This window comes from Aphelocoma coerulescens, chromosome 5, assembly GCF_041296385.1.
Source record: "Aphelocoma coerulescens isolate FSJ_1873_10779 chromosome 5, UR_Acoe_1.0, whole genome shotgun sequence".
Taxonomy (NCBI): domain Eukaryota; kingdom Metazoa; phylum Chordata; class Aves; order Passeriformes; family Corvidae; genus Aphelocoma; species Aphelocoma coerulescens.
In genome coordinates this window covers 55,225,214-55,249,599 of record NC_091019.1, presented here as the reverse complement: position 1 = coordinate 55,249,599, position 24,386 = coordinate 55,225,214, and the positions used below count along the sequence as shown (strand labels likewise).

Here is a 24,386-nt window from a genome sequence, read left to right as displayed (position 1 = left end):
AACACACAGGGCGAACAATCGCAGCAGTTTAAGCGCCGTTAATGGTCTTGTACGTGTTTGTCGAGCGTTAGGAGAGGCGGAGGGCCGAGCCCGGGCACGGAGGGCAGTGCCAGGCTGGCCCGGCGCCCACCGGCAGGGGCTGGGGTGCCCGCCGCCCTCGGTGCTCGCCGGGCCGGGCTCCGGGGTCTGGCAGCGCCGGAACGAGAGCTGTGAGCGGGCGGGCGGGCGTGGGGAGGGAGAGGCAGATTTCCTGGAGGAGGCGAGAGCGATGCTGTTTAGCCAAATTCTTCTCAAAGCTGATTAAGGGCACCGAGATGAATTCTGGTCCCCTCAAGGCTCTCATGCGATTTAATACGAAAAATACTCATTTAACGAAGAAAGTAAATGACACGAGTGCAGCGCGGGTCTCCAAGTGGGCTCCGGGTACAGACTGGTTGCTTGGGTTTCTGCTCCGTCTGCCTCCGAGCCCCCAGGCCTCCCCTCTCCCCGTTCCCCTCGCCCTGGCCAGACCTGGTGCTGAAAAGCTATTTGCACCGAACTGTTTACTTATCGGGGGAGGAGGGAGAAACAATCGCAGGAGATGGGCTGGGAGAGAGGAGGTAGAGGGGGAAAAGTTGGTTTCCAAGAATGTTCCAAGTTAGAAACGCACGCAGTTGAGGGCATTTACCTGCGTGTGAAATAGGAGGACAAGTGCACTGGGATGCGGTTCCTGGGAACTCGGCGTCTCTCCGTTCGTGGCTGATACTTAATTCCTCCAAGGAAAAATAGTCTCTGCCAGGATTTTAAGGGAAGGGGGGTAGGGGGTTGGGAGAAGGTCGGAGCGTGTGTGCGTGTGCGGATCGAGTGTGCGCGCGTGTCCCGCTACCATCGCACATCGGGTAGGGAGAGAGGAGGGGGAAAAATCCCTCTCCCCAACCCACACAGATATTTGTGTTGTTGTAAAACTGTTGGAAGAAATGCAGGGGGAACGCGCTCGCCGCCGAGGAGCTGCGGCGGCGCCTGGAGGGAAGGAAGAGCAGCCCGCGACCCCTGGAGAGCCTCCGCTCCTGGGCACGGACGGCGGGAGCACGACCCAGCGCCGAGCCCGGGCGGCGGAGAGAGGCGGCCGCGATGAGCAGCGGCGAGGCGGCGGCACGGGCGGGCAGCGCGGGACCGGCGGGCAGCGCCGCCGCCTCCCCAGCGCCCCCGCGGACCCCGGCAGCCGCCCCCCCCCGAGCCGCCCCCGCTGCGGCCGGCGCCGAGCTCGGGGAAGTTTGGCCGTGCGCGGGGATGCAGATTTATTCCTTCCCCCCGCTCTTTCCCTGGCCGCCGGCGCTCCGCGCACTGAAAGCGGCGCTGCACAAAGCCCGGAGCGGCGGCGAGCCCTGCGTGTGCCGTAGTTGGTGTGTGTGCGGTGTGTGTGCGTGTGCGGTGTGTGCGGTGTGTGCGAGTGGCGTTTCTTGTTCTCTTGCAGGGTACAATGTTAAAAAGCCACCGCTAGTCGCCCCCAGTGCTCCTACTCTCTGGGTCTTTTTGTCTCTAGTGCAGATTAAACGTCACGTCCGCACTTGAACTTGAATTTTATCCCATTGTACAGAGGCAGCCCCAGCCATAGAGAGACAGAGCGCTCCCAGAGAACCAGGACTCCGCCATCTTCACATTGCAATATATAATAGTAATAGCCAGCACCAGCCCAGCTGCACTGGGGGCTTCCTTCCTTCCAGTCCCAGTGCCAGGCGAGGGGGGAAGAGTGCAAAGTGGTGCAGGAGCACTGGCAATCCAAAAGCACCAGGGCAAAGCAGTGCCACTTGAACTGGGAAAGAGGAGACACAGTTTCGGCTACCCCTTTTCAAAAAAATTCTCTCTATATATCTACCCAGCAAGGGTCAATCTCTGAGAAACATTTTTTTTTGGCGATTTTTTTTTTTTTTTGTGTGGGGGCTTTCCCAATTCTAGTACTTTTCTTCTCTCTCTTTTTTTTTAACTACTGTTTTTTTTTTTTCTTTTCTTTTTTTTTTTTTTTTTTTTTTTTTTACCCTCCTGGTGGAAAAGCTCACTTGCCAATTTGCCAAGCACTCTGGAAAGAGGGAAAGAGAAAAGTGTCACTGGCGGTGCATATCCTCCTAAGTTCAAGAAGAGATCTGGAAGTCCAAGTGGCAGAAGCAGTGGAGAAAAGACAGTGTGTGAAAGAGAAAGAGAAAAAAGAGCGAGAAAGAGCTTTTCCTGATGATGATGATGACGATGATGATTTTTAATTGAGAGGGAATCCCATCCAGTGCACCACAGCAGCAACAAAAAGGAGGCTTTTTTTCGTTTTTGATTTTTTTTTGAAAGAAGAACTCGATAAAGAAGAAGAAGAATAAAGAGGAAAAAAAAAAGAGGAGGAGGATCGGCCCCCCAACACATCCCCCCAAACCAGTGCAGCTCTCCAGGCGATGCCAGTGTAAATGCCAGGGCAATGTCCCGTCGCAAGCAGGGAAACCCGCAGCACTTGTCACAAAGAGAGATTATCACACGTAAGTTTGAACTTGGAACCAGACCGAGCCGAAATCGAGAAGCAAAATTAGGGAAGGGGAGGAAGCGGTTGGGGGGGGGGGGGAAACTCCAGGAGCAACCAAAGCTGGTAAATGACTTCAGAGAGAAGGAGAGGAGAAGGGAATTAAAGAGGGGAGGGGGGTGTGTGGCTGGGGGGGATGGGCTGGGGGTGGAGGGGGGGAGAAGCCCGAAGTTTGCTGTGCGTTTTTGCAGCGGTGCGGAGGTGAGGCGGGCAGGCAGGCGGGAGGGCAGGCGGCGTGGAGCGGGGAAGGAGCTGCCGGCGGGCAGAGCGCGGCGTGGGGCGGCGCGGGGCTCTCCCGGGGAGCGGCTGCATGTGCGGGGGGCGGCGGAGCGGGGCGCGCTGCTCCGGGCCGGGCCGGGCCACCCCGCCGGGGCTCCGCCGCTCCTCGTTCCTTGCTTCGGGGGCAGCACGGAGCGGTGGGAAAAGTTGGCCGAGAGCCTTGCCTCGGCATGACAGCCGGGCCGCGGAGGGGGGGGGGGGGCGGATCAAGGTGGGCAGCAAGGGAGGGAGAAGCGGAACGGCCGGGGGGACTTAGCGGGAAGCACATGGAGACGGCGGGCCGGCGGCGGCGGGGCCGAGCCCCCTGGCACTGGAGCGCGGGGCAGGTAGAGGGCCAGCTGCGCCCTGCCCGCCCCAGGTGCATCGCCGGCGGGGGAAGAGAACTCCGAAGCGCGGGGCAAGGCAGGATCAGCTCAGCTGAGGCTAGAGGCAGGGCAGGGGATGCCGAGGGGCCGGGTGCGGGCGGCAGTGTTTGTCGGTGGCGGAGGGCACGAAGAAAGCCGAGGCAGGGGCCGGGGATGGAGTGCACGAAATACGGGCCGGGCAGCTGCACCGGCTCGCCTGCGGGGCAGGAGCAGAGGCTGCACTTTGCTGAAGCTCCCATTGTAAGTGAAAATACACACATATCCAACCCCCCCCCCCCCCAAAAAAAAAAAAAAAGAAGGAAAAAATAAAGCGAGGGGAGGGAAGGAGGCATTCCCCCTCCCCCAGCACCAGAATCCCCCTCCTCCCCGTTCCCACCCCTAAAGCTCTGGTAGAGGGGCAAGTGCCTGCAGGCAGAGTAGGGGGAAGGTCCCCGAGTGGGCGCCCCGCTCCGCTGCTCCGCCGCTCCCGTCCCCGGGGGCTTGTGCCGCGAGGGGGAAATGTGGGGGCGCCTCCCGGGGCGCGCAGCCCCCAGCGCTCCGCGCTCCTCCGACGCCTCCGGGGCACGGGGAAGGGGGAGGTCAAGGGGGTCCCCATTTCCCTCCTATAGCATAGGGCCAGTTTGGGGGGGTGGTAAGAAAATGTCGGGCACAACGTGGACCCGCACCCGGGAAGCCCGGTCGGACCCCTGCCCCCCCCTGCCCCGCAAAACGGGTCCGCAAGTTGTGCTGCGGGGGGCGGCGGCTCGCACGGAGCCAGCCCGGGGCTGAGCCTGAGCCGCGGCGGATCCGAATATTTATGTTGAGATTTTAAAAAATTTAAATAAATAAATAAAATATTTCCCCGGCTTCTCTCCCCTCCCCTGAAAGCCAAGAATAGGAGCCATCTGCCAGGAGCATTTGGTGCTTGCGAGCTCCTCTCTTTCTTTGTTACCGGTGATAAATTTCTGTTTGTAAGATTTCCTTGGGAATCGAGATATATATATATGTATATAATTTTTCCACCTCCTTTGGGATTTTCTTTTCATAGCGGAGGGTTGTTGGGGGACGGTTTGAGTTCCGAAATATAAATTTCTTTCTCTGTTTCTCTATTCCTATTTAATATATATATATATATATATGCCTTTTTTTTTTTTTTTTTTTTAATGTGCGTCTTTATTTCTTAAAAAGTACCCTCACCCACCCCACCCCCAGCCCATCAGCTGGCGGAACCTTGATGAAGATGCATCTGGTATTCAGCTTTTTCTGAGGGGGTTGTTTTTTAATTCATTGTTATTTTGGAGCCAGATTTGCATCACCATAAAAGGTGGATTCCCCCCTTCCTCAACTCCCTCCCCTTCGTTAATTACATTTTTTATTTTAACCATCCGGTTTGGAAAATGTCTTACTGTTTTTGTTGGTGGCTTCTTATTCCCCCCCCCCCCCTTTTTTTTTTTTAATTTTCTTTTTCAAAGAAAAAGCATCAACAGCCACCTAAATCGCCCTGTGTAATTTCTCCCACTTGTTTTCTGTCTCACTAGCGAGGAGATGTGGGATATTGATAGGGGGTGTGTGGAAAATCTGTTTTGTTGCGCACGTCTGAATTTGTTTCAATGAGTGAAACATTTCTTTTCTCGCTGCTCTTGCTGCTGGGGGGGGGGGGGGGGGGAGGAGGTGAGGTGCAGAAGAGAGCCAGGTAGGTTTGTTATTCCAATTTGATCTCCTTTTCCTACCGCTTTACTTGAAGGTAAATAATGAGGCAGGAGAGCATTCAAAGGTGCCGAGGAGCTGCGTGTACAATGGGTTTAGCGGGAAGGCTGGGGGAGGAATGGAGAGCAGAGCAGTACGAGCTTCCCTCCCTCCCCTCTTGTATTTATCTATCTCTCCATCCTGAGGAAGCTGGCGGAGAAATCAGGCTGCATACTGAACAGTGGCAGAAAAAAATGAAGGTATCCAGGGGAGGAGGTGGTGGGAGGCGGGGGGCGGGCGGGGGGGGAGCTGCGTTGGGCTGGGGTTGGGGCTGGGGAGCAGAAGCACAGGCATTTCAGCCCACAGGTCTGAGCCTCAGCTGTAGGTTTGCAGGAGAGGGGGTCGAAGACTGTGCACTCCTTGGGAAGTGTCATTCACGGGGGAAAAGCAGCCAGGCAGAGTGTCCTCTCTTAAGGGGAGTTTGGAAAGCAGCGGAATAAGATTCCAAAGCACTTACAACAAAATAGAGTCAACCCCACGCCAAGCCCCCAAAGCCAGGATGAATTGATACTATTTTCAGAAATCTTGCATTTATGTCGAGTTTAGCTTGGGCTTTTTTATCCCTGTCTCCCTTTTTAGCATCTGTCAGGAGAGTTGCATTTCAGGATGGATTTGAGGTCTTTGCTAGGCAAGGAAAGAGAGATGGGGAGAGAGACAGAGAGGGAGAAGGGTTTTCTGACATTGTTCAGCTGGAGTTTATTTGGTTTCATGCACTTGGTGTTTGGAGAAAGGTTTAGATCCTGAGTGTAAGACAAACAAACTCAAAAAGGAGAGAAAGTGCAATGTAGTTGTGCTCCAGAGTTGCAGCATCTCATTAGCACAGTGGTCTTAAGGACTGCAAAACGGAGTGGCCTGCTTGTTCTTACCAGGCTCACCCAGGCAGCCTTCTAACGGTGTATGTGCAGGACAAAAAAAAGAGATGAAACACACAAAGAGAAGAGTGCAACTCTGGACCTTTCTTCACTGGTGGTGGACTGAGCAAACTTGGTAGCCAAGCTCATTTAAATCGGTGGACAATGCAAAAACCCCGATTATATAAAGAAATGGAGGCTGAAGTGTTGAGCTGCTCTGTGCAAAGAAGCGTTATTTTGATTTGATTCAAATTGCTGATTTTCCAGCTTAAGATCTCCCATTTTTAACTTAAGAAATCTGTTTTCAAACTAGCCCTGCATTTTGCATTTGGAGGAAATATGAAAGGCAAGAGCATGTGAAAAGCTCGTTGGTAGCAGTTTTGCAGAAGGCGGCAAAGCAAGAACATTCATGTAGGACAGCAGCAAAGATTGAGAAGGAAAGGCACAGGAAAATCATACAATTCCAGGTAGGGAACCAGGTTTCCCAAGGCAGCTCTTCAGTATCTGGTCAACAGGTTTCCTAGGAAGAGCAGTAATTTCCTGTATCACTTTGTTTTGTACGTAGTCATTAAAAATCATAACAAAAACCCCTATGATTTTTTGCATGTCAAAGTTTTGCAAATTGCTTCAAGGAGCTTCTCTTAAAATGCATTTAGATTTAGTGCAATTAACGCACTTTCCCTGCAGAACAAAACCCACACCAATGTAATCAACTCTAATACAAAGAGAATGTAAGCTGTGACTGAAGAATTAGAGAGGAAATTACTATTATTTTAAGGATGGATGACTTTTTCATAATACCTGCATGGTTGTGCACAGAAAAGCTTAACGTGCTTTTAAAAGACATTACTTGTGTTTACTTTAAACAGGACAGGGAAAAAAAAGGTTGCATGCTGTCGACTTCCAGGTTGTCTTTTATTTAAATGCATTTGTATGGGACTTACAAGATAAATAAAAAAAATACTGGCACAATTTAATAGTTTCTGGTCTTTTAAAATATTTTTAAATACTGGTGCAGAGTAACTAGGTTGTAGCTGTGGGTTGTTCTGTCCTTTTTGGTTGATGTGTCTGGTGGCTTAAATAGATATACAGCGGGTGAGAAACCATTGTGCAGTTTTTGCTGGTCGGCAGATGCAGAGCATATTTTGTCAGGCTTACTTAAATACTGAGAAATTAAACTCTTCAAGATTTTACAAACTGGCTGCCTTTAATAGGAATGGCAGGAGCCCTTGTTTTGCACAAAATGTGTGCTTCTCTGCAGAACAAAGGTTTTTCTTGTGGCATATTTGGCAATAATTATGACTTAGAGGAGTGTGCGGTTGAAGAAGTAGCACAAATTTTTGATATCATTTATGGACTCTGGTTGACTTCAGCTGCTCTTCCCACGGCTGAGTTCGCTGCGAGCAAACCTCTCTGCTTCAAAAATGCCTCGCACACGATGTTAGTTTGTCTCCCACATTTCCTACCTGGATCTCTTTGCTCTTTGTGTTGTTTGTTGATGGAAAATACTTTCCAAAATAAACTTCGCTGGCTGCCGGCGCCTGCCGTGTGCCCCAGCCGCCAGTGGCGGGGGTTGGCGACTAGGGGGAGCTCCCAGCCCGTGCGATGGCCGCGCTGGCCCCGCCGCGGGACGCGCGGGATGCGCCGCCGGAGCCCGCACCGCCGCGCCCGGCGCGCACCGTGCTGCGAAATGTGCTCGGCACAAAGTTGTAGTATTGATTTTCATGCGAAGATCTATATAGAGCTAGCCGAGAGAGGCTGACAGAGAGACAAATCTATTTTTAACTAAATCGCGGCTGATTAATTGACTCGGGCGGACAGGAGTTTTTAATTAAAATTAGTTTTTAACGGTGCTTTTTATTGTCAACAGACAATGTTTAAATTCTCGATTTGTTGTTGTCAGATAATGATCGTGGTAATGATACCTGTACATGAGTGAGCTCCAGTGTGGTGGGGAGCGGGGGGAGCCCACGGAGATCCATATGTTTGTTCCAGTGGATGTGCAAAGACAGAGTGAAGAAGCTGGAGTTGTAGGACAAGATGTGTGCAGCAACAAAGCAGACACACATGCACAGAAATTGGCTTAGATTATGTATCAGAAAGCCACACATACCCCTGCTGAGAGGATTTGATATGAAATAGTTTACTGTATTTTGATCCTCAGGTCCTTAGAGCAAACTATCTGCAGTTCCTGCAAAAGAAAATAAGCATTCTTTTGTTTTCTAGGGAAATAAACACAAAATCACATCCATCATGTAGAAGTTGCTGCTGAGCAGCTCACAGGCTTCTCCAATGGGCTTGTGCTGTTCTCTGCTGCAGTCGGCTCGTGTGTCGTGGACGGACTTTAGCAGGATGCTCTCCTGCCCAAACGTATAATTTAGTGGCATACACATGGGAAGCTTTGGATGTCTGTTTCACCCATCCTGAGAAGTCCATCAAGTTACAGCACTATTAACATAGCAGAAGCATCTTATTTTTAGGGTGCAATATGTGGATGGAGGTTATCCTGTGACAGGAAAGTGCGCTTTATTCTAACCTTCAAGAGAAGTAAATTAGGTCAGACAAAGGATCAGGGCTGTCATCAGCTGTACAAAAACCCTTCACTCTTGGGTAGAGAGGACCAGTAATTTATCTGATGATTTCTCTACTTCATTTAATGTTTGAATTGAGATAGTTGGAAGCATATAGACAGCAGCCAGCTCATTTGACAGACCGGTAAGCTGAAGAGTACAGTGCCTGGGCCGTTGCTGATGCTACTGTTGCACAGCCATGGGGAAAACCTTCCTTTCTCCCCTCCCAAAACCTCAGACTTCACTTACTGTGGCTTTCCTTCCATTTCATGACTGTTAACTTTTATCAAGAGAAACAGCTATCCTTCTCCTCCCCTTCGCCTCTGCCCACCAAGTGCACACACACCCACGCTTCCCTTCCTCTTGCTCCCTCCTCTGCCTCCCACCCTTCCCACTACCCCAGGCTGAAACCTGGTGGAAAAGTGTCCCTGCAGAGACCTGCTACCCCCAAATGGCTCTCAGCCTCCTTGCCAGAGCATTTCCTACTCTTTGGTTGCAGTCCGGTTTCTCTAGGGTTGCAGTGCAGTTGTTGGTTGAATTTAGTCTGCCTTCGGTACCGTCCAGAGAAAGCATGTGGAAAAATAAAAGAGTGGTTTGGGTTTACCCACATGCTTTAAAGTTAGCAATGCCACTAAAGCACTTGGTGAAGCATCAGCATCGTCTGTAGACGGCTTTATATGTATGTATCTTTTTAATGAGGGAGGGAAAAAGCATCAATAACTGCATGCATTGATAAATGCATGATTCATTCAGCTGCTTGTACTATAGCACCTTCCTCCTCGGTGTTTATTTACTTTTTAAAAATGTATCTGGGCAGGCTGCACACCATTTCTCGGCACTCAGTTGCAACCTCAGAGGCAGTTGTGTGTTCATGTAACATCAGTTACATTTTCTCACTGTCTGCCCTCCTTCTCAAAAAGCTGTTTCTTGCTCAGTACTGTAGACCTTTGCTGGAGCTTTAAGTAGCAGCTTGTTTCTTTTCTTTTCTTTTTTTTAAAATTTTTTTTCAAAGGATATATAAAAAATGCCTAAAGCAGGCTATTCGAAAACAAATTAAAGTAGAGGGACACACTTCATGCATTGCAGGCACGCGCCAGTAGAAGGGGGTTAGAAGAATATAATCATTTTACTGGCAAAAGTGACACCAGATCGGGGATTTGATTAATGGTGCAGCATTCACAGGGACTTAGTTCTGTATTTTTGACATATGCAAGTCTTTTGTGTAGTTGCCTCAGCGCAAGAAATTCCGTTTTGTTTTTTTCCTGGAGCAGCTGATAATTTGTGTGTGTGCTGGATATGCCCAAGGTACTTTCCAAAGACTAAGCACTAGACAGCACAGTACAAAAAAGGAATCCAAAGTTAAGGGAGAAGAAAAAAACATACTGGTTTACTTAACTTTTTTATGACCCCTTTTACTAAGCCACTGGAAGAAGCCATAAATTCGCTGAATGTTATAATGAATATGCTTCAATGAAAGTAAAAAAAAAAAAAAGGCTTAAGAAAATCTTATATGAGCAACAGCGTGCCATAAACAATTGAAAAATGCAGTCTCTTTTGAGCCTGATATTTAAGAAAAGAACAGAGCTGTTGTGTGTTTAATACATGCTCAGAACTAATTACTTAATTTTGATCATGCCTTTTAAATCCTTGGGTAAGGATCTCTGCTTCCAATATTCTTTTCTATGCCAGTTGAAAGCCTGCACCCAAATACTGCTCCTTCTCCTTTTGTGGCACTGAGCACTCCTTTCTCTCCTTGGTTGTCGTTTAGTTTTAAATAAAACAAATGTATTCACTGGGGAACAAAGAATGCTTTTATATCACATCATCACATCCCATTTTATCTGCAGAGATTTACAGCTTCTGCAGTCTATAGAAGAGCCTATGCATTTTCTGCTTTCAAAAGCAGTAAATATTTTTTTACGAATGTACAGTTTACTTAAGAGGAGACACACTACTCCCTTCCGTAACACTGTACATAGTTTCTGAAGAAATAACCTCTGAGAAGTGTTGGAGATTTGTGCAGATTCTTGGATAGTCTTGTCTTTTGTCCTGTTTGGGTCCGGCGTGGTTATTGTGTCATTTTCCTTCTTCTTTTCCCTAAATCCTGATGTGTCGACTGGCTCTTTGTGGCAGTGCTTGGGCTCGTTCTGTCTCAGGTGTGGACAGAGGGTTAAATTGCTTTCTGAGAGATCCGGTCTACTTCTGCAAAAGGTGTCTGAGGTACCAGCGCTGCAGGATAGCCCTTCAACTCGCAGCCCTCTGCGGGTGCTGAAGCGTTGCAGTGACCGGGTCATTTCTCGCACCCTCCCTGCCCCGCCGTGTCCCGGTCCCGCTGCGGTCCCAGCGGGGGCGGCCGGCTCCCTCCTGCCCGCCGGGGCCCGGCACCTGCCGCGCTGCGCCGCCGGCCGCCCGGCACGTGGCGGCGGGTGACAGGACGGCGGCGGCTCGGCGGCTGCACCGAGGCCACGCTCGCACGGAGCGGCACAGCCTCGCCTGCCGCTGCTCCGGCTGCCTTTGTGCACTTTGCACACGCCGGAGAGTCGCAGGGAAAGTGAGGCAGAGTGAGGTCCCCTGTGTTTCTGGAGCTTCTCCGTCAAGCTGCCTCTTTTGGCCAACTCAGCCTCAGAGTTACATTTAGGAAAAATTTAAATACTACAAGCAATTGTTTTGCAGTCTTCAGAATAATTAAAAATTGGTGTCAGATAAGCGGTGCCTAGCACCGCTGAGTGTGATGCTGATGCAATATGTAGGCATAATCTCTACTCTGCACCTTGTGGCTGCAGGGAGCTGCTGGGAGGCTCTGGAAGCAGGTTATTGATAAACTTTGACGGCAAGGAGCTGCATCGCCCACTTTGAGCAGCGTTAGTCTTTGCGCAGCAAGGATCCTGACACCGATCTTGGTGATAACCCAGCCAGAGAGCGTGTGATTCGAGCTATTTCCGTTAAGCATGTTGATGTTACAGTAAATGTGACATGTGGGTGTTGATTGAAGGGACATCATTTTCAGGCCTGCTTTGGGCCAACACCCTGAAGAGCAAGTCAGTCCTCTGTGCTCGCTCCCCAACTAGGCTGAGCTCTCTCTGGCTGTGCCTTCAAGACAGCAGGGACTGTGTGAGGAGAACAGTGCACTTAATGTGCTGCAGCACATTACTGGGCAGTTTCCTGTGCCTGGCCACCATGAATTGAGTCCCCTTTGTGGACCCTGGGCACCTCCAGCTTGTCTCAGAGAAGGGTGGTCCCTGGGGTAGCCTGTGCCTTGTTCCCCAGGTGGGCACAAGGGTGGGCAGTGGCTGTGGCAGGGTGCCAGAGCAGGCAGGGCACCCAGCAGCAGCTCTGCAGTGAAGGTACTGGCAGCACTCACCTTCACCAGCCCGTTATTGATTTGTGCAGAAACCAGCCACGGGGGGGAAGTTTCACACACAGCAGTTTGGCCCAACACCAAAATGTTTCCTCTGCCCCCTTTCTTTGCCTCATTTTGATACTGTGGAACAAGAAAAATAAGGAAGAGAATAGGTTGGCAACTTCTAGATCCCTTCTTACCCTGGTTCTGCAGTGCAATAAAAAGGCAAGAAAATAAATGACGGCTGTCTGGACCCAGCCTCACCCAAACTCTGTGAACAAGTATCCATGGTTCTGTCCTTTGAGGCCTTGGAAATGCTTTTTAGCAAAAACGGTCTTTTCCACTATTAGTGGGTAAGATTTTGAGACAACTGACAGGCAGAAAGTAGTTAGCGTGTGCATTCAATTTAATACTGGGCATGAGAGCATTGTTTGCATGGGACACATATGCTCTAATGATGTCACCACGCTGGAGTAGGAGTGCTGGTGGCTTTGTGACAGTGCCTTTATGGAATTAAGGGGTTTGTCCACTGTATTTTGGTGTGGTAGGCAGCCAGAGATCTTGGAGATGCTGCTTAGAGTCCAGTCAGCAAGTGTAATGCTTTTTTAAGTAAAGCAAATGATTCAGACTGTCCGGTTGCATTAATTTCACAAAGCCATCGTATAACAACTGTGTCACTCATGTCCCCAAAGATTGCCCGTCGCCAACTCACTGGGCTCCCTAGGCAGGCAGTGCCAAGGCAGTCCTCTGCATAGGAATTTCTGGATGTAGGGAAAATACTGGGCACACCTTAGCACACCTGAAAGAACCAGGGCATGAGTCCTGGCTGGAGACAGCTCATTTGGTTTTTTTTTTACTTTTTCCATGTAAGTGACATGAGATGTTTTCCATTCTCCTATTTTGTGTGGCTTAATTTCTTCTTCTTCTTAAAAAATATAAATTAATTTAAAATAAATGCTGGTGAAGAAACACCCTCCTACCTCTAAACCCAGCTACCAACAACAGCAATAAAACCACAGAGTTAAATTCAAATAATGTGAAGCGACTCATTTTAAACCCACAGACAGAAGCAGAGTCAGAACTCTAGATTGAGACTGGCCTAAATTGCCCCACTGGTATTAAAGGGCTCCTTAAACAGCCTGAGATCTTGGCTGTTGTATTAACCAGGCATGACCCGATGCGTTATGGGCTGGACTTGCAGGCTTTTTTCTCTTTTCCTTTGTGGGTTTTAAATCTCTCCTGTAATGTTACTTGAATGTAGGTTTTTAATGGCTTAATTGAGTTGTCAATAGGAAGTGTTTTCTTTCTTGCTTTTTTTTTTTATTTTGAGTAAAAAAATAAATGCAAATTGACATGGATAAAATGCATTTGAAGATCTATTCAGTATTTTGTTTTTCATTCTTTTATGTCTGTTTTCCATGTTGTGAATAAGGGGATGTAATATAGCTTCTGCATTGTTGGGTGAATAGCTGGTCTCATGATTGATGATTTATTAAGCTCAAATCAGAAATAGAGTTGAGTAAAAAAAATCTTTTGATAGTTTGAAACCCAATTACTACTGATCATGAGGGCTCAGTGTACCAAGAAAACGAAAAGCTGATTTTCGGTGATGTGACGACTGCCAAAATATGAAGGAATACCAGATGTTATTTTAAAAAAGTGCCATTGCGGAGTCCTTGGAAAGAGAGAGTGAGCGAGTGTAAGCGAATAGGCATATGTGGATTTAACTAATATTCAAATGAAGCGTAGAACTGAAAAGAAAGAATTTGTAACAGTTTAGCTGTTTAAACCTCCTTCATGTTTCCACAGACGCCTGGTCAGGACCCTTATCAAATGCAGAAATTTTGCTACTTTTTCTGAAGAGCATGATCTATATCATAGGCAAAAAAAATTATAAATCCTCACAACAAAACGACAATAAATTTGAGATCAGTGCTTTTCTTTTTATTTGTTACATATATATAAATGCTACAAATCAGCCTTCGTAATGTAAGACACAGATTTTAATCAAAAGGCTTTACAGGAATGTTAGTGAAACTACTAACAAGCATTTTTCCCCTCTGCCACCTTTTATTCTTACGACCCTTCGTTCAGTTCCTGTTTTTGCGCAGTCTTTTCCAGCTCTTTGTCCCATCTCCTGCGAGTGTATCTTCGTGCCTGTGTGTGCCTCTCTGTATGGTTTTTTTTTAATATTTTGACACACTGCTCCCCCTTAATAGGAATTCTGGCTACAAATAGCATGCACATTTCTAAAAGACCCTTTTCACAGTCCTTTTCTTTTGGCTCTAAAATGATGTATATGTAATTGGTAATTAAAGGTGCAAGCTCTCCTCAATATAAACAATATTGCTCAATGTTAGATCATTAAAGGGAACCGCAGCACTAAATAATTACCTTTTGCATCGTGACGCTGTTCGCAGGCATCCGCTCCCTTCCCAGCAGTGCCTTTTCAGCACAGAGCTATAGTTACATTTTTACTAAGGCAAGGACACATCTTTTTATGATATAAATTGGTGAATTAATTGCTTAGTATTGTCTTCAAACTCCTTTTAAACTTAGATTAAGGGGAAAAAGGTAATTAATGATTTTCAGAATGAGTGAGTTAGGAATCATAAGCCTTCTTTTGCCCATCGTCTACTCTAGCAGGATGGTCCATGCTTGGACACTTCTCTGGGGTCCCTGTCCTTTTCTGTGGTCACTGGTGCTGCTGCTGCTCTCCTCTTTGCTGCTAGGGAGCTCTGATGCGACTTGTAATACAGCTGGTTGATATGCTGATCAGTTATTTATTCTGGAAGGCAAAAATGGGAACGATTCTTCTTCTAAACTACCTTTCTTCAAGGTGTAAACATTTTTGTTGCCAGGCAATGCATTGCACCTTCTACCTCTTGCCCCTTTTCTACGTGTTTCTTTTTTTTTTTTCACAATTGCTGAAAACTGGGACAAAAATCCTTTTGTTTTCAGACTGGAGAAGAGTCCAGATCTGAATTACAACATCTGTTTATCACAGTCTTACTTCTTTGAGATATTTGTGTTACTTACTTTCCCCAGGAAATCTATGAGGAAACTGCTAGGGCTAATAGAGAACATTTTTCCTCCTATTCCTTTAATCCTGATTCGATTAGAGGTCTCAGTCACTGATTTACATACTGTTAGTTCCTCTGTTTTGTTCAGCCCAAATCCTATAGTCCTTGCAGAGGCAAACCAGCCTTAGGCAAAAGTCAGTGGAAATTTTGCCTGAGTAAAGTCCAAGGTTTGTATGATTTGTCAGTTACATGGCAGAACAAGAGAAAACAAACAAAAAAAAAACATGTTTTGCCCCAGAAATGGATTGTGATCCACAATTATTTTATAGTGTAAAAATTATCTTCTAAATACCAATTTAAAACATACTGGGTTTTATTAATTGTGAAATGAGAAGTTAACATATTTCCTAGAAACTGATTCAGGTCATTCAAAAATTCTTTTCCAGTCTTTGGGGGTAAAGGTAGGAAATTCAACAGGTCTGTGGATAAGATTTAAACAAAAACCCTTTTATTATCCTATATAGCAATGGCAGGGTTATTTGGCATTGGAAAAATAGAGTGGAATATTTCAGGCTCAGCCAATATTCCAGTATGTTAAATAAGTGCCTCATTCCCTTTCCCACTGTACACACTTTTGAAACCCCCTAACTGCTCATGAGACCATATCCTGCTTATGATAGTCTTGCAAATAGTTTGTTGTAATTTCTGCTAACGGGTGGTTATTTAATCTTGCCGGTAACTCTGAACTGGGACAAGGTGGTACTAATTTTGTATATAACAGGGAGCCCGGTCCTGCTAGTTTGGTGCATAAAAGCTTTCCCCACCTCTCTGAAAAAGAAGGAAAGACTTGGGTGCATAAGCTTTGCTGGATGGGGCCTTGGCCAGATGGCTGGGAGATGCGGTGGGAATGAGAAGGTGGGATAAAAAGAGAGGAACTATTTCAGAATGTGACTCGGGGCTCGAACGCTTGCAAAATGGCTCTTTGCTGATATCCTTGCAGTGCTGGCAGCAGTGGGAAGGAGCTGTCAAGAAAGCTATGCCAGGTCAGCCTTTCCATTTTGTTTCAGGCAGGCTTGGTTGCAAAATATATTGAAATCATTCTGGGAGAGCTGAAAAGCTGAAAAATAAAAGAAAGATCTAATCAGGCTTGGCTTCTTTGAGGGGGGGTGGGGGGAGGCTGGGCCTCTGGTGATGCATCCTTCAGAGTCTGTGAACGCTCAAAGCAATCTCTTTCTCTTCTCCCTCGTCCCTTTCCTCCCTTTTTCTCCTTGTCCATGCAAAGCAGAGGCTGACCATGTGGAACCGGCACTGGCCGACGAGGATGAGAGCCTGGCAATAGCAGACCCAGGCGGCATCAGCATCGCCGCAGGTGGGACAGACCCCGACTTGTTAACCTGTGGACAGTGTCAGATGAACTTCCCGCTGGGAGACATCTTGGTTTTTATAGAGCACAAGAGAAAACAGTGCAATGGCACTGGTGGTGTCTGCTATGAAAAGAGCATGGATAAGAGCAGCCCTCCTCCCTCCTCACGCGCCGAGCTCAGGAAAGTGTCAGAGCCAGTGGAAATCGGGATCCAAGTCACACCCGATGAAGAAGACCGACTTCTCACGCCTACAAAAGGAATTTGCCCCAAGCAGGAGAACATTGCAGGTACAGCACGTTTTACACTCAATCAACTTGCCTAGGTAATCTTTTAACTAGAGTCCTCTACAAAGTGCCATGAAACAGGCTTCAGCAACACGTCTTCATAGGAGCCATCCATCTGGAGGGTCCTCATGGCTATGCAGGGCCCACCATCCCTGTTTAATTCATTGTAGCTGTCTGTGCAGGGCCAGCTGCTGGATAAAGGGGCCTCTCAGGTCCCTGGGAGAGCCGAAGGACAGCCTTTACATCAGGGAAAAAGCAGGAAGTTGGGGTCAGAAAACATTTCAGGAGCATCCTTAAGCAAGGAGCAGTGGCAGAGGGATAGTGAACTTTGGTGAGAGGCTCCGTTCAGTCCTGTTCCAGATACTCTTTGCCACATGCAGACTCGCTGGGAAGGACCACATCCTGACCCTGGTGAAGTCAGTGGAATCCTCTTCCCATGGACTGTTAGTGGGAAGAAGATTTTTTTGTGAGGGCTAAAGCAGGGGTTCATTAAGTCCTTCATTTTTCCTTCCCTGTGTCAGCTTCCTGGCCTGCACTGCTGCCTGTGCTGCCTGTCCTGGGTCTCCTTAGATGGCTTGGGTTGGGTGGGCAACACCTCCATTCTCAAGCTTACCCCAAACAGAGGATACAGGAGCACAGGCTGGCCTGGGTGAGCAAATTGCACGCATTTCTTTTTCTAAAACTCTCACATGTGGGGCAGTTAACACTCATTCAGTGGACCTCCCCTGCTCAGACGTGGGCAGGCAGGTGATGATTATCCACCTGGCTGAGGTGATCTGAAGTGGTTCCTGCAGAGTGCCTGGCATGGGGTGTTTCTCCCCTCTGCAGTGGTGAAAGGATGACTCTTCTCCCTGCTAGTGAGTGGGGGTTTTATGTTACACAGCAGGATCTCCCCTCAAACGGGCCTTTTTTGTTCAAACTGACTGCATCCCATACAGAAGACCAGTGGCAATTTGTCTTTGCTGCCACTATCCTGAGTTCTCTAGAAATTGTCCTAAGGGATTAGATCTGACAGTCCAGGATCCTGCCTGTAGTAGAGATGTTCCCATGAGTGGATCCCCAGAAGACCAGCAAGAGGCTCCTATCTTTACAATTGAAGCTTTTAGTGTTGGAGGTCTCTGAGTCAGTCCCCAGCATCTCTGACAGGCTTGGGCATCACATAAATGAGGGTGTGGGCTTTAAAATGCTGCAGTCTTCAGACCTCCTGTCTTTTAGGACAGGACATATGATGCCCATTGACTACACTGTTTTCTTCTAGGAATCTTTTTTTTTGAGTGCAGCCACCACCCTGACATGGGACAGCTGGTAGCTTTGGGAGCATTAGCTGTGGCAGGCCTGTGCTGTAGCATTGTAAGCAAATCTACCATAAGATCTGATCCCATCTTTTCCTCATGCTTTTCCAGCTCTTTTCATCCTTTTGCAGTTGTGAATGCATTTCTTAGTAGAGATGACTACATCATGGTGTAGCAGATTTGAGGGCTAGATTTCCTTTCCATTTGGTAGGAGCAGAGGAGAAGTATTCAGGACCTTCCCTAGTCTGCTGAAGGCTGCCTGAGTGGTGCTGAGCACTCCCAATAGCTGTTGATCTCTGTGCAAGCCGATGGTGCTCAGCCCCTTGCAGAGGGTGTGCAGTGCTTAGTAAGGTTGGTTTAGGAGAGCTCTGCTGCAGTTGCAGTCCAGAGCTCATCTCTTACTAATCTCTGCCCAGGTTCGGTCCATAGTACCTCAATGTCTATTCCCAGAGCAGAGGGTGCTGTCCCATCCCAGCTTCTGGGGGGTCAGGAACAACATAACCAAAGCTTTTGCCATGCAGAAAATCTGCCAGTGTAAGAGGGGGTGAAGGAGATGTTCACATGTAGAAAAGGCATGAAAAAAAATTAAAAGCCAATCTGGAGCACCTAATCTCTTTCAGGCTAAACTGAATATCAAATGAAAAATATGTAGGAAAGATTTTGAATTGAGAAAAATAAAAGGGTTTATCATTTGATTGGCATTTTCTCATCAGTGCATGGAGATAGGGACATCCACTAAATAGTGCCATAATAATGCTTTCTCAATTAGGAGCCCAGCTCTGAGATAAAAAGGTGCAGTGTCCTTCCATATTTTTTTTAATAGCAGTGGATAGTTTTCAATAGTAGGATAAAAGCCTCACATTACAGGCATGGAGGGTAGCCATGAAAAACCCACAGAAGTCATTCACTGGAAAGGCTTTAGTGGGATATACCAAACCCCTTATTTATATTTCAATAGAAAGGCTTTCTGCATTAGCCAAGAAAATCAGAATCTGCATTTAACATTAAAGGTATTTCCCAGTGAGCGGCTGTAGAGCATTGTTGTTAGATTTGTTAAAAAAAGAGACTAAATACGATTTCATAAAAGGGAAACTTAATCTCTAAGGCAGCTTTCTCCTACCCTGCCACCCCCTCCCTTTACTTTTTTATTTTTTTTTCTAATAATGCAACAGCCTACAGTATTTTTACTTTATATGTGACGAAAGATATTCTTAGCCTTTCTGTACTGCGACAGGAAGAATGAATTTCTTTATTCCACCAAGAAATATGTAAAATAATCCCTTAGAAGTATGGGGAGATATGTTTGTTCAAAGCATTTAAAATGTTATTTTAATCAAAGGCACAAAACACTCTACATGCTGTGTCAGCTAAAGGAGACCATTACATTTTAACAGCAAATCATGTTCTTTTTCCTCGTCCTAGCCAGCCCCCCCGCTTTGAAACTAACTTTTTTTTATTAAATAAAAAGGCGAAAAAGATTAAAGAATAAAAAAAAAACTTCAGTGGCTCAAATGTATAAAGTAATTTAATATGGTGGAAGCATTAATTATTTTAGCTTAATTGAATTCTGAGGACTGCAGTAGTTGCATTTTTGTAGACAAGCTCTGTTTATTATTTCTTTGTGTAGATTAACAGTAAAGGAAACATAGATAACTTTCAGTTATTTATTGTAAAATAAATGTGTCAATTCATGTGTAAAGCAAGCTGTTCAAAGATAATTGAGTCTTTATATTTGAAGAGGGAAACCAGAAATCACCCACTCGCCACTCCGGCTCTCTGAAATATGCTGCCACCACTGCTGTCCTCAAAGAGGTTTCAGCTCCTCTCCTTGATCTTGTGTTATTTTTGCAGACCTTCTTATTTGGTCAGAATGATTTGTACAGCCTTCTGTGGTGTGACTAAGCCACCAAACCTTATGGCTTCCCATGGCTGAATGCTCTTGAGGGTATGTCAAGTGCTGAGCCTGGCTCTGCCATTGTACCTCTCGTAGCTGTGGGTGTGAGGATGTTGGGATGCAGAACTGCACTGAGTATTCATCCTGGCACAGGGTGCTCCTGAGGTCTTTCTTCCTCTGTTTCTTTTTGTTTTTTTTTTTTTTTAACTTTCTTTGTAGCTCTTCTTGCCCTGGTCACTGAATGCCTGTTGACCACACAACAGACCTTGTGCTGCTTTGAGGGAGGCTTTGAGGCAGAACTCGAGTCCATGAGAATTTTTATGTATTATGCAACACAAATATCCAACTGACATTTCTATATTACAGCGCAGACAAAGGCAACTTTGTCTCTGCAATAAGCTTTTAAAGATCTTCTGATAATGAAATCTGTCATCTTTCCCTGACTGGTGACTTGCAAATCCAAGTTTCTGAAGGTGCTTTCATTTAGTTACCACTGTCTGTAAGATATGTGGTAGCATGTTAGCTGGCACTGGGAGGACATGACTTGCTTAGGAGCAGTCTGCCCTGTAAAGGTTTTTTTTTTCCGAATTGGCTGACCTGTTTGAAAATCAGTTCTGCCTCTTGTACAGAGGGTGTGATAGTATCGAAGAGATGTACCAGATTGTCGCACAGCAAAACACAGCCAGGCCAATGAGTTGGCAAGCAGTTATTGGTCACTGCTTTTTTTATTTCACTGCTGGCAGGTATTTTGGAAAAAAACAGACCACTGTTGTATTTTACACCTCTTTTTATCTTTCATGTTTATCAGATCTTGGGCATAACCAGGTGACCTGTCCTGGCTGAAGAATGACCTGGGAAGCTGCTCCCACTGTCTTTTGACTGATGGTGTCTCATCTCTTCCCCATGGCCCTGAGAATCCTTTCAGGATTCTCTGAAACTACCCAGGTTAAAGAAAAAGTACCAGTCAGCTAGTCAGCTTGATTTTAACGCTGAGTGGTTTCATAGAACCCCAGCAGAGAGAAGGGAGCCTCTGTGGGGCAGGTACCACTTGGACCAGACCATCTCCAGATTCACTGGCAGGTCTGCATCTTGAGGCCAGCAGGCCCTCACAAACATGTAACTGCAGCAGCAGCAGAGGTTCATTAAGATGGTGAGATAATTTTTGCAAAGATAGTGCTAGGAAAGGGGAGGGGGTTGATTGGAATTCCTCATTCATCCTGTCCCAGCTACCAGTGCTGGGCTCCATACGTTGTACTAGATGCACATCATGAAAAAAGGCTCCCTGTCAGAGGCAGGATTTAACTGTAACCCCTGCTCCATGAATGTTCATTTCAGGCTTTTGAATGGTAAAACTGCCAGTGAGAGAAACTAAATAACTCGCATGTGCTGGAAGCCAGAGATAAACACCGCTGCAGGTTGCCATGAAATGGGCTATTTGATATATTTAGAATTGTTATTTTTCTCCAAATTAAGATTAGTTAAATCCATGTGTGTTGTGTGAGTGATTGTTAACTCAATGGCATGGATTATCCTTTTTTCAAATCATGACAGCTAATTATTATTGCTGTCTACCCTGAGACATTCACTTACAATGTACCATTATGGACCCGTGCACCCATATTAACTGCAGGACTCAGACAGCCGTCGTGATGCCTTCACACGTGAGGGGAGGGAAACGCGAGCTGAAACAACCCAAGTACTGTGACAGAGACATCAGGCGGGTTGGGAAGAGGTATTCTGAAGCTGAGCTGGCACAGGGCTTGGTGGCCATCCCCTTCCCAAGGCTTTCATGGCACCAGGTGCTGCTACCAGAACCTCCCTGGGGCAATAGGTCTTGCAGGAGTGACTTGTAAAAATGAGGCCAGGAGAAACAAGTATGTGAAGAAAAAAGGCTTCTAGAAGTGTGTGGTAACAATGCCAGAGAAACTCAGCTGCAATCCTTTTCATGAGGCTTTTCCAGGCTTGTTTCTTCCCTCGAATCTTCTAGGGTTTTCCTGAGTGCAGAGGAGTTACCTGGTCACCTCCTCCTACTCCTTTGCTACTTCACCAGGTATTTAGCAACACATTTTGCTAATTGGTGTTGCTGAGCAGTAAGGGGAGGACACATGACACAAGGAAGGTGTCAACTGAGAGTGCCCTGAGAGTGGGTTAACGAGCAAACCTCCTGCCCCTGGGACCTTGTTGGGGTGTGGAGAGAAAAACAAGCAGGGTGATCTCACCAAGAGCCCTGCTGGCACCCAGGGCTGGGGGTGGGGGGCACACTTGGGGAGCTTGGCTCTCCTCTGGGGACAGGGCACCCCCCAGCCCACTGGAGCAGTCCACAGTGCCAGCTGCCCTCCCCGGGTTTGCTGAGGCTTCAATCTTGAAAAAGGGCTGCTGAAATGTTGATGGCTTAAAGTTTTAAGGCTGCTGGTGGAGGCCAGCATGGGGGTCTCCAAGGAACATGATTGTGCCCCTATGGGAGATCCTAAGAGAGGGCAGTTCCACCTCCAGGGCTGCAGCCACAGGGCAATGGTTGCAGTGTCTCTCACCAAGGCAGCAGCACGGACCCTGCTAATCCTGGCAAGAGTTAAAGGTGAGAAACCTTCCAGTTACAAAACCCTTCCTTCCCCTCGCTTGAACTCCACCACACCCTGGGGCCCCTCTGCTCAGACCCAGCCCAAGGCCACCAACCACCCTCTCCCTGCTGCCACCTCAGCTTGTCCCCAGCTGTGTCCTGCCTAGGGTCCGGCCCTGCCATGCACCAACGCTTTCCCAGCATCTGCCAGTAAAGAGTAAAATTAATCACAGTGAGTTTTAAAAGCAGTTTTTAAAAAATGCTGAGGATATTTTGCCCTCAATTATCCCTGCCAATCTTAGCTTTTTGTTTTGTTCCTCTCACCATCCTGTTTTTAAAAGTTATCTTCTGTGCCCTGTATGTGGTTAGCAGCATCTCTACAAGGCTGTAGTAGTGGTGGGGGGTCCAGTTTACCCTTCTGTGCCCCAGTTTCATGTGGGGTAACTGCCCTGAAACCAGCAGGACCATGCCAGATTGATCGGATGGAGCAAGTGGGGACCTGCCCCTGAGCGCATGGTGTGCCGTACTGAGAAACAGGAGCTTGCTGCTGTTATTTTCTCCCTCTCTAATCTCTCCTAGTTATAGTCATCTTCAGTTTTATGAGTGACAATGCTGGGTAAAACCTTTTCGACAGAAGTGCCATTTTGCAGGCTGATGAGAAGGGATTTAAGAAGGTCATTCAGTACACATGGCCAGAGTCTTCTTGCTCTGGGGTGAATGCATGTGAGGAGTCACTCTTTAAGAGCAAAACTTGCTTGCTTGTACCATGTTGGCACTGCTGTTAGCCTCTTTTAATTCAGTGGAAGAACTCTGGACTTACTCAGAGTTAGAACCCACTAAAAATGTCACCCAACAAAGTGGCTTTTTGCCTTCTTTAATTTCTTTTGTGAAAGTACTTAGGCCATGTGTCTAGAAACTGTATGCATATCTGGTTATAATTACCACGGAAAGATTGGTAGATTTTTATAGGCAACAGTAACGGTGAATGGTGAAAAGGCACTGTTCAACCAGCCATTATTCATTTTTCTTGACAACTTTGTGAGCAACTGTTAAGAGCAAAGTAAAAGAGGTGCCCAACAATCTTGTGGACTGCTTTGGCATTTATGTGGATGCGACTAATAGCAATACGCTTGTGCTTGGTGGAGTGTTGACGGCAAGAAAGGAACTTATATGTGTTTGCAGGGGAATTTTGGATTGGGCTGTAGCTAAAGGAAAGCCAGGTGTGTGGAAGTACTACAAAAGAGAAAAGCTGTCTCGGATGATGTTCTTCTCCAGCAGTGGACAAATACATAAAGGCACAGAAATGGTTCCTTTGCTTGAGCAGGACAGAAGTGTTGCTATAGCATGAGGTTGCCTCCCTTCATGCGTTTTCCATGGATTGTTTTTTTTTCTCAGCCGGTGTTTGAACTGTGCTGCCTATACACACAGTGACCAAATCGGCTGTGACATAAAGGTTGAACCTTTCTAGGTTTTTTCTGAGATTGGAACATTTTTCTATCATAACTGGAGAAAAAAACCCCTGTGAAGTAATCATACTTTTTGTACAAGAAAGGCTTGGATTTCTATGTCATGTCACATAACTTCAAAGGGCATAGATTTGGGGCTGACTTTCAGCACTGGCTTCGGAGGCTGAGTGGGAAGATGGGAGCCTGGAGGGTAAGAAATAGAAGAGAGAGGCCAGGTATAGAAATAAAACCATGTTTCTCAGCAGAAAACCCTGGAAGCCAGGAGAAACTGGGTAACTCTTGTCTTTGGAGATGCGTGTGCTCTCTCCAACGAGAGCATCCTTTTCAGCAAGGTTTCTTTTCCCCATTCCCTCCCACCCTCCAAATGGTAATTGGTGGGCCGTGCAGTAGAAATGTTATAAAAAAAAAAAAGGAGAAGAAAAACTGGGTGGGTGGGGTATCCAGGGATTTGGTGTCTAAGCTCAGGAGTTAAGCCGGAAATCCCAGAGATGTAATGAAAACAAAACGGACTTTTCACTCGCGCTGTGGCATTCTGGCAGTGAGAACGCTTTCGTGAGCCAATGTTTTCATTGTAGGTTTTCTCGAGAGAAGTAGTGGAAATGAATCGTTAACCCCTTAACAGGAATGAATGTGGTTGCTGCAGTGAGGAGAGGAGAGCCGTCTTGGCTCCCAGTTGCTGTGTTGCAGAGCTCGGGGGTGTGTGTATGTTTGTGTGTAGTGGGGAAGGTGGGGTTAGATACCGCTTGTAAGGAATTTAATAATGTTAATGGCAGATGTGAAGTGGTTACTTAGCGGTTGTTGTTTTTTTCTCTTTGCATGTGCGCCTTTGCAGAAAGATTC

General features: G+C 47.0%; 1 protein-coding gene across 4 annotated transcripts in view; it reads left to right on the top strand.

The window, feature by feature from the left end:
- The first annotated feature begins 2,080 nt into the window (after window positions 1–2,080).
- BCL11B (BCL11 transcription factor B) overlaps window positions 2,081–24,386 on the top strand; it is a 90,944-nt gene continuing 68,638 nt past the window's right edge. For 2 of the 4 annotated variants that reach the window (XM_069016030.1, XM_069016028.1), the window contains exons 1-2: window positions 2,081–2,495; window positions 15,975–16,340. In XM_069016030.1, the coding sequence (XP_068872131.1) occupies window positions 2,438–2,495; window positions 15,975–16,340 (424 nt within the window). In that variant the 5' untranslated portion in view covers window positions 2,081–2,437. Of the gene's footprint in view, window positions 2,496–15,971; window positions 16,341–24,386 lie in introns of all 4 variants that reach the window. The other 2 variants (XM_069016031.1, XM_069016029.1) reach the window with 1 other exon arrangement.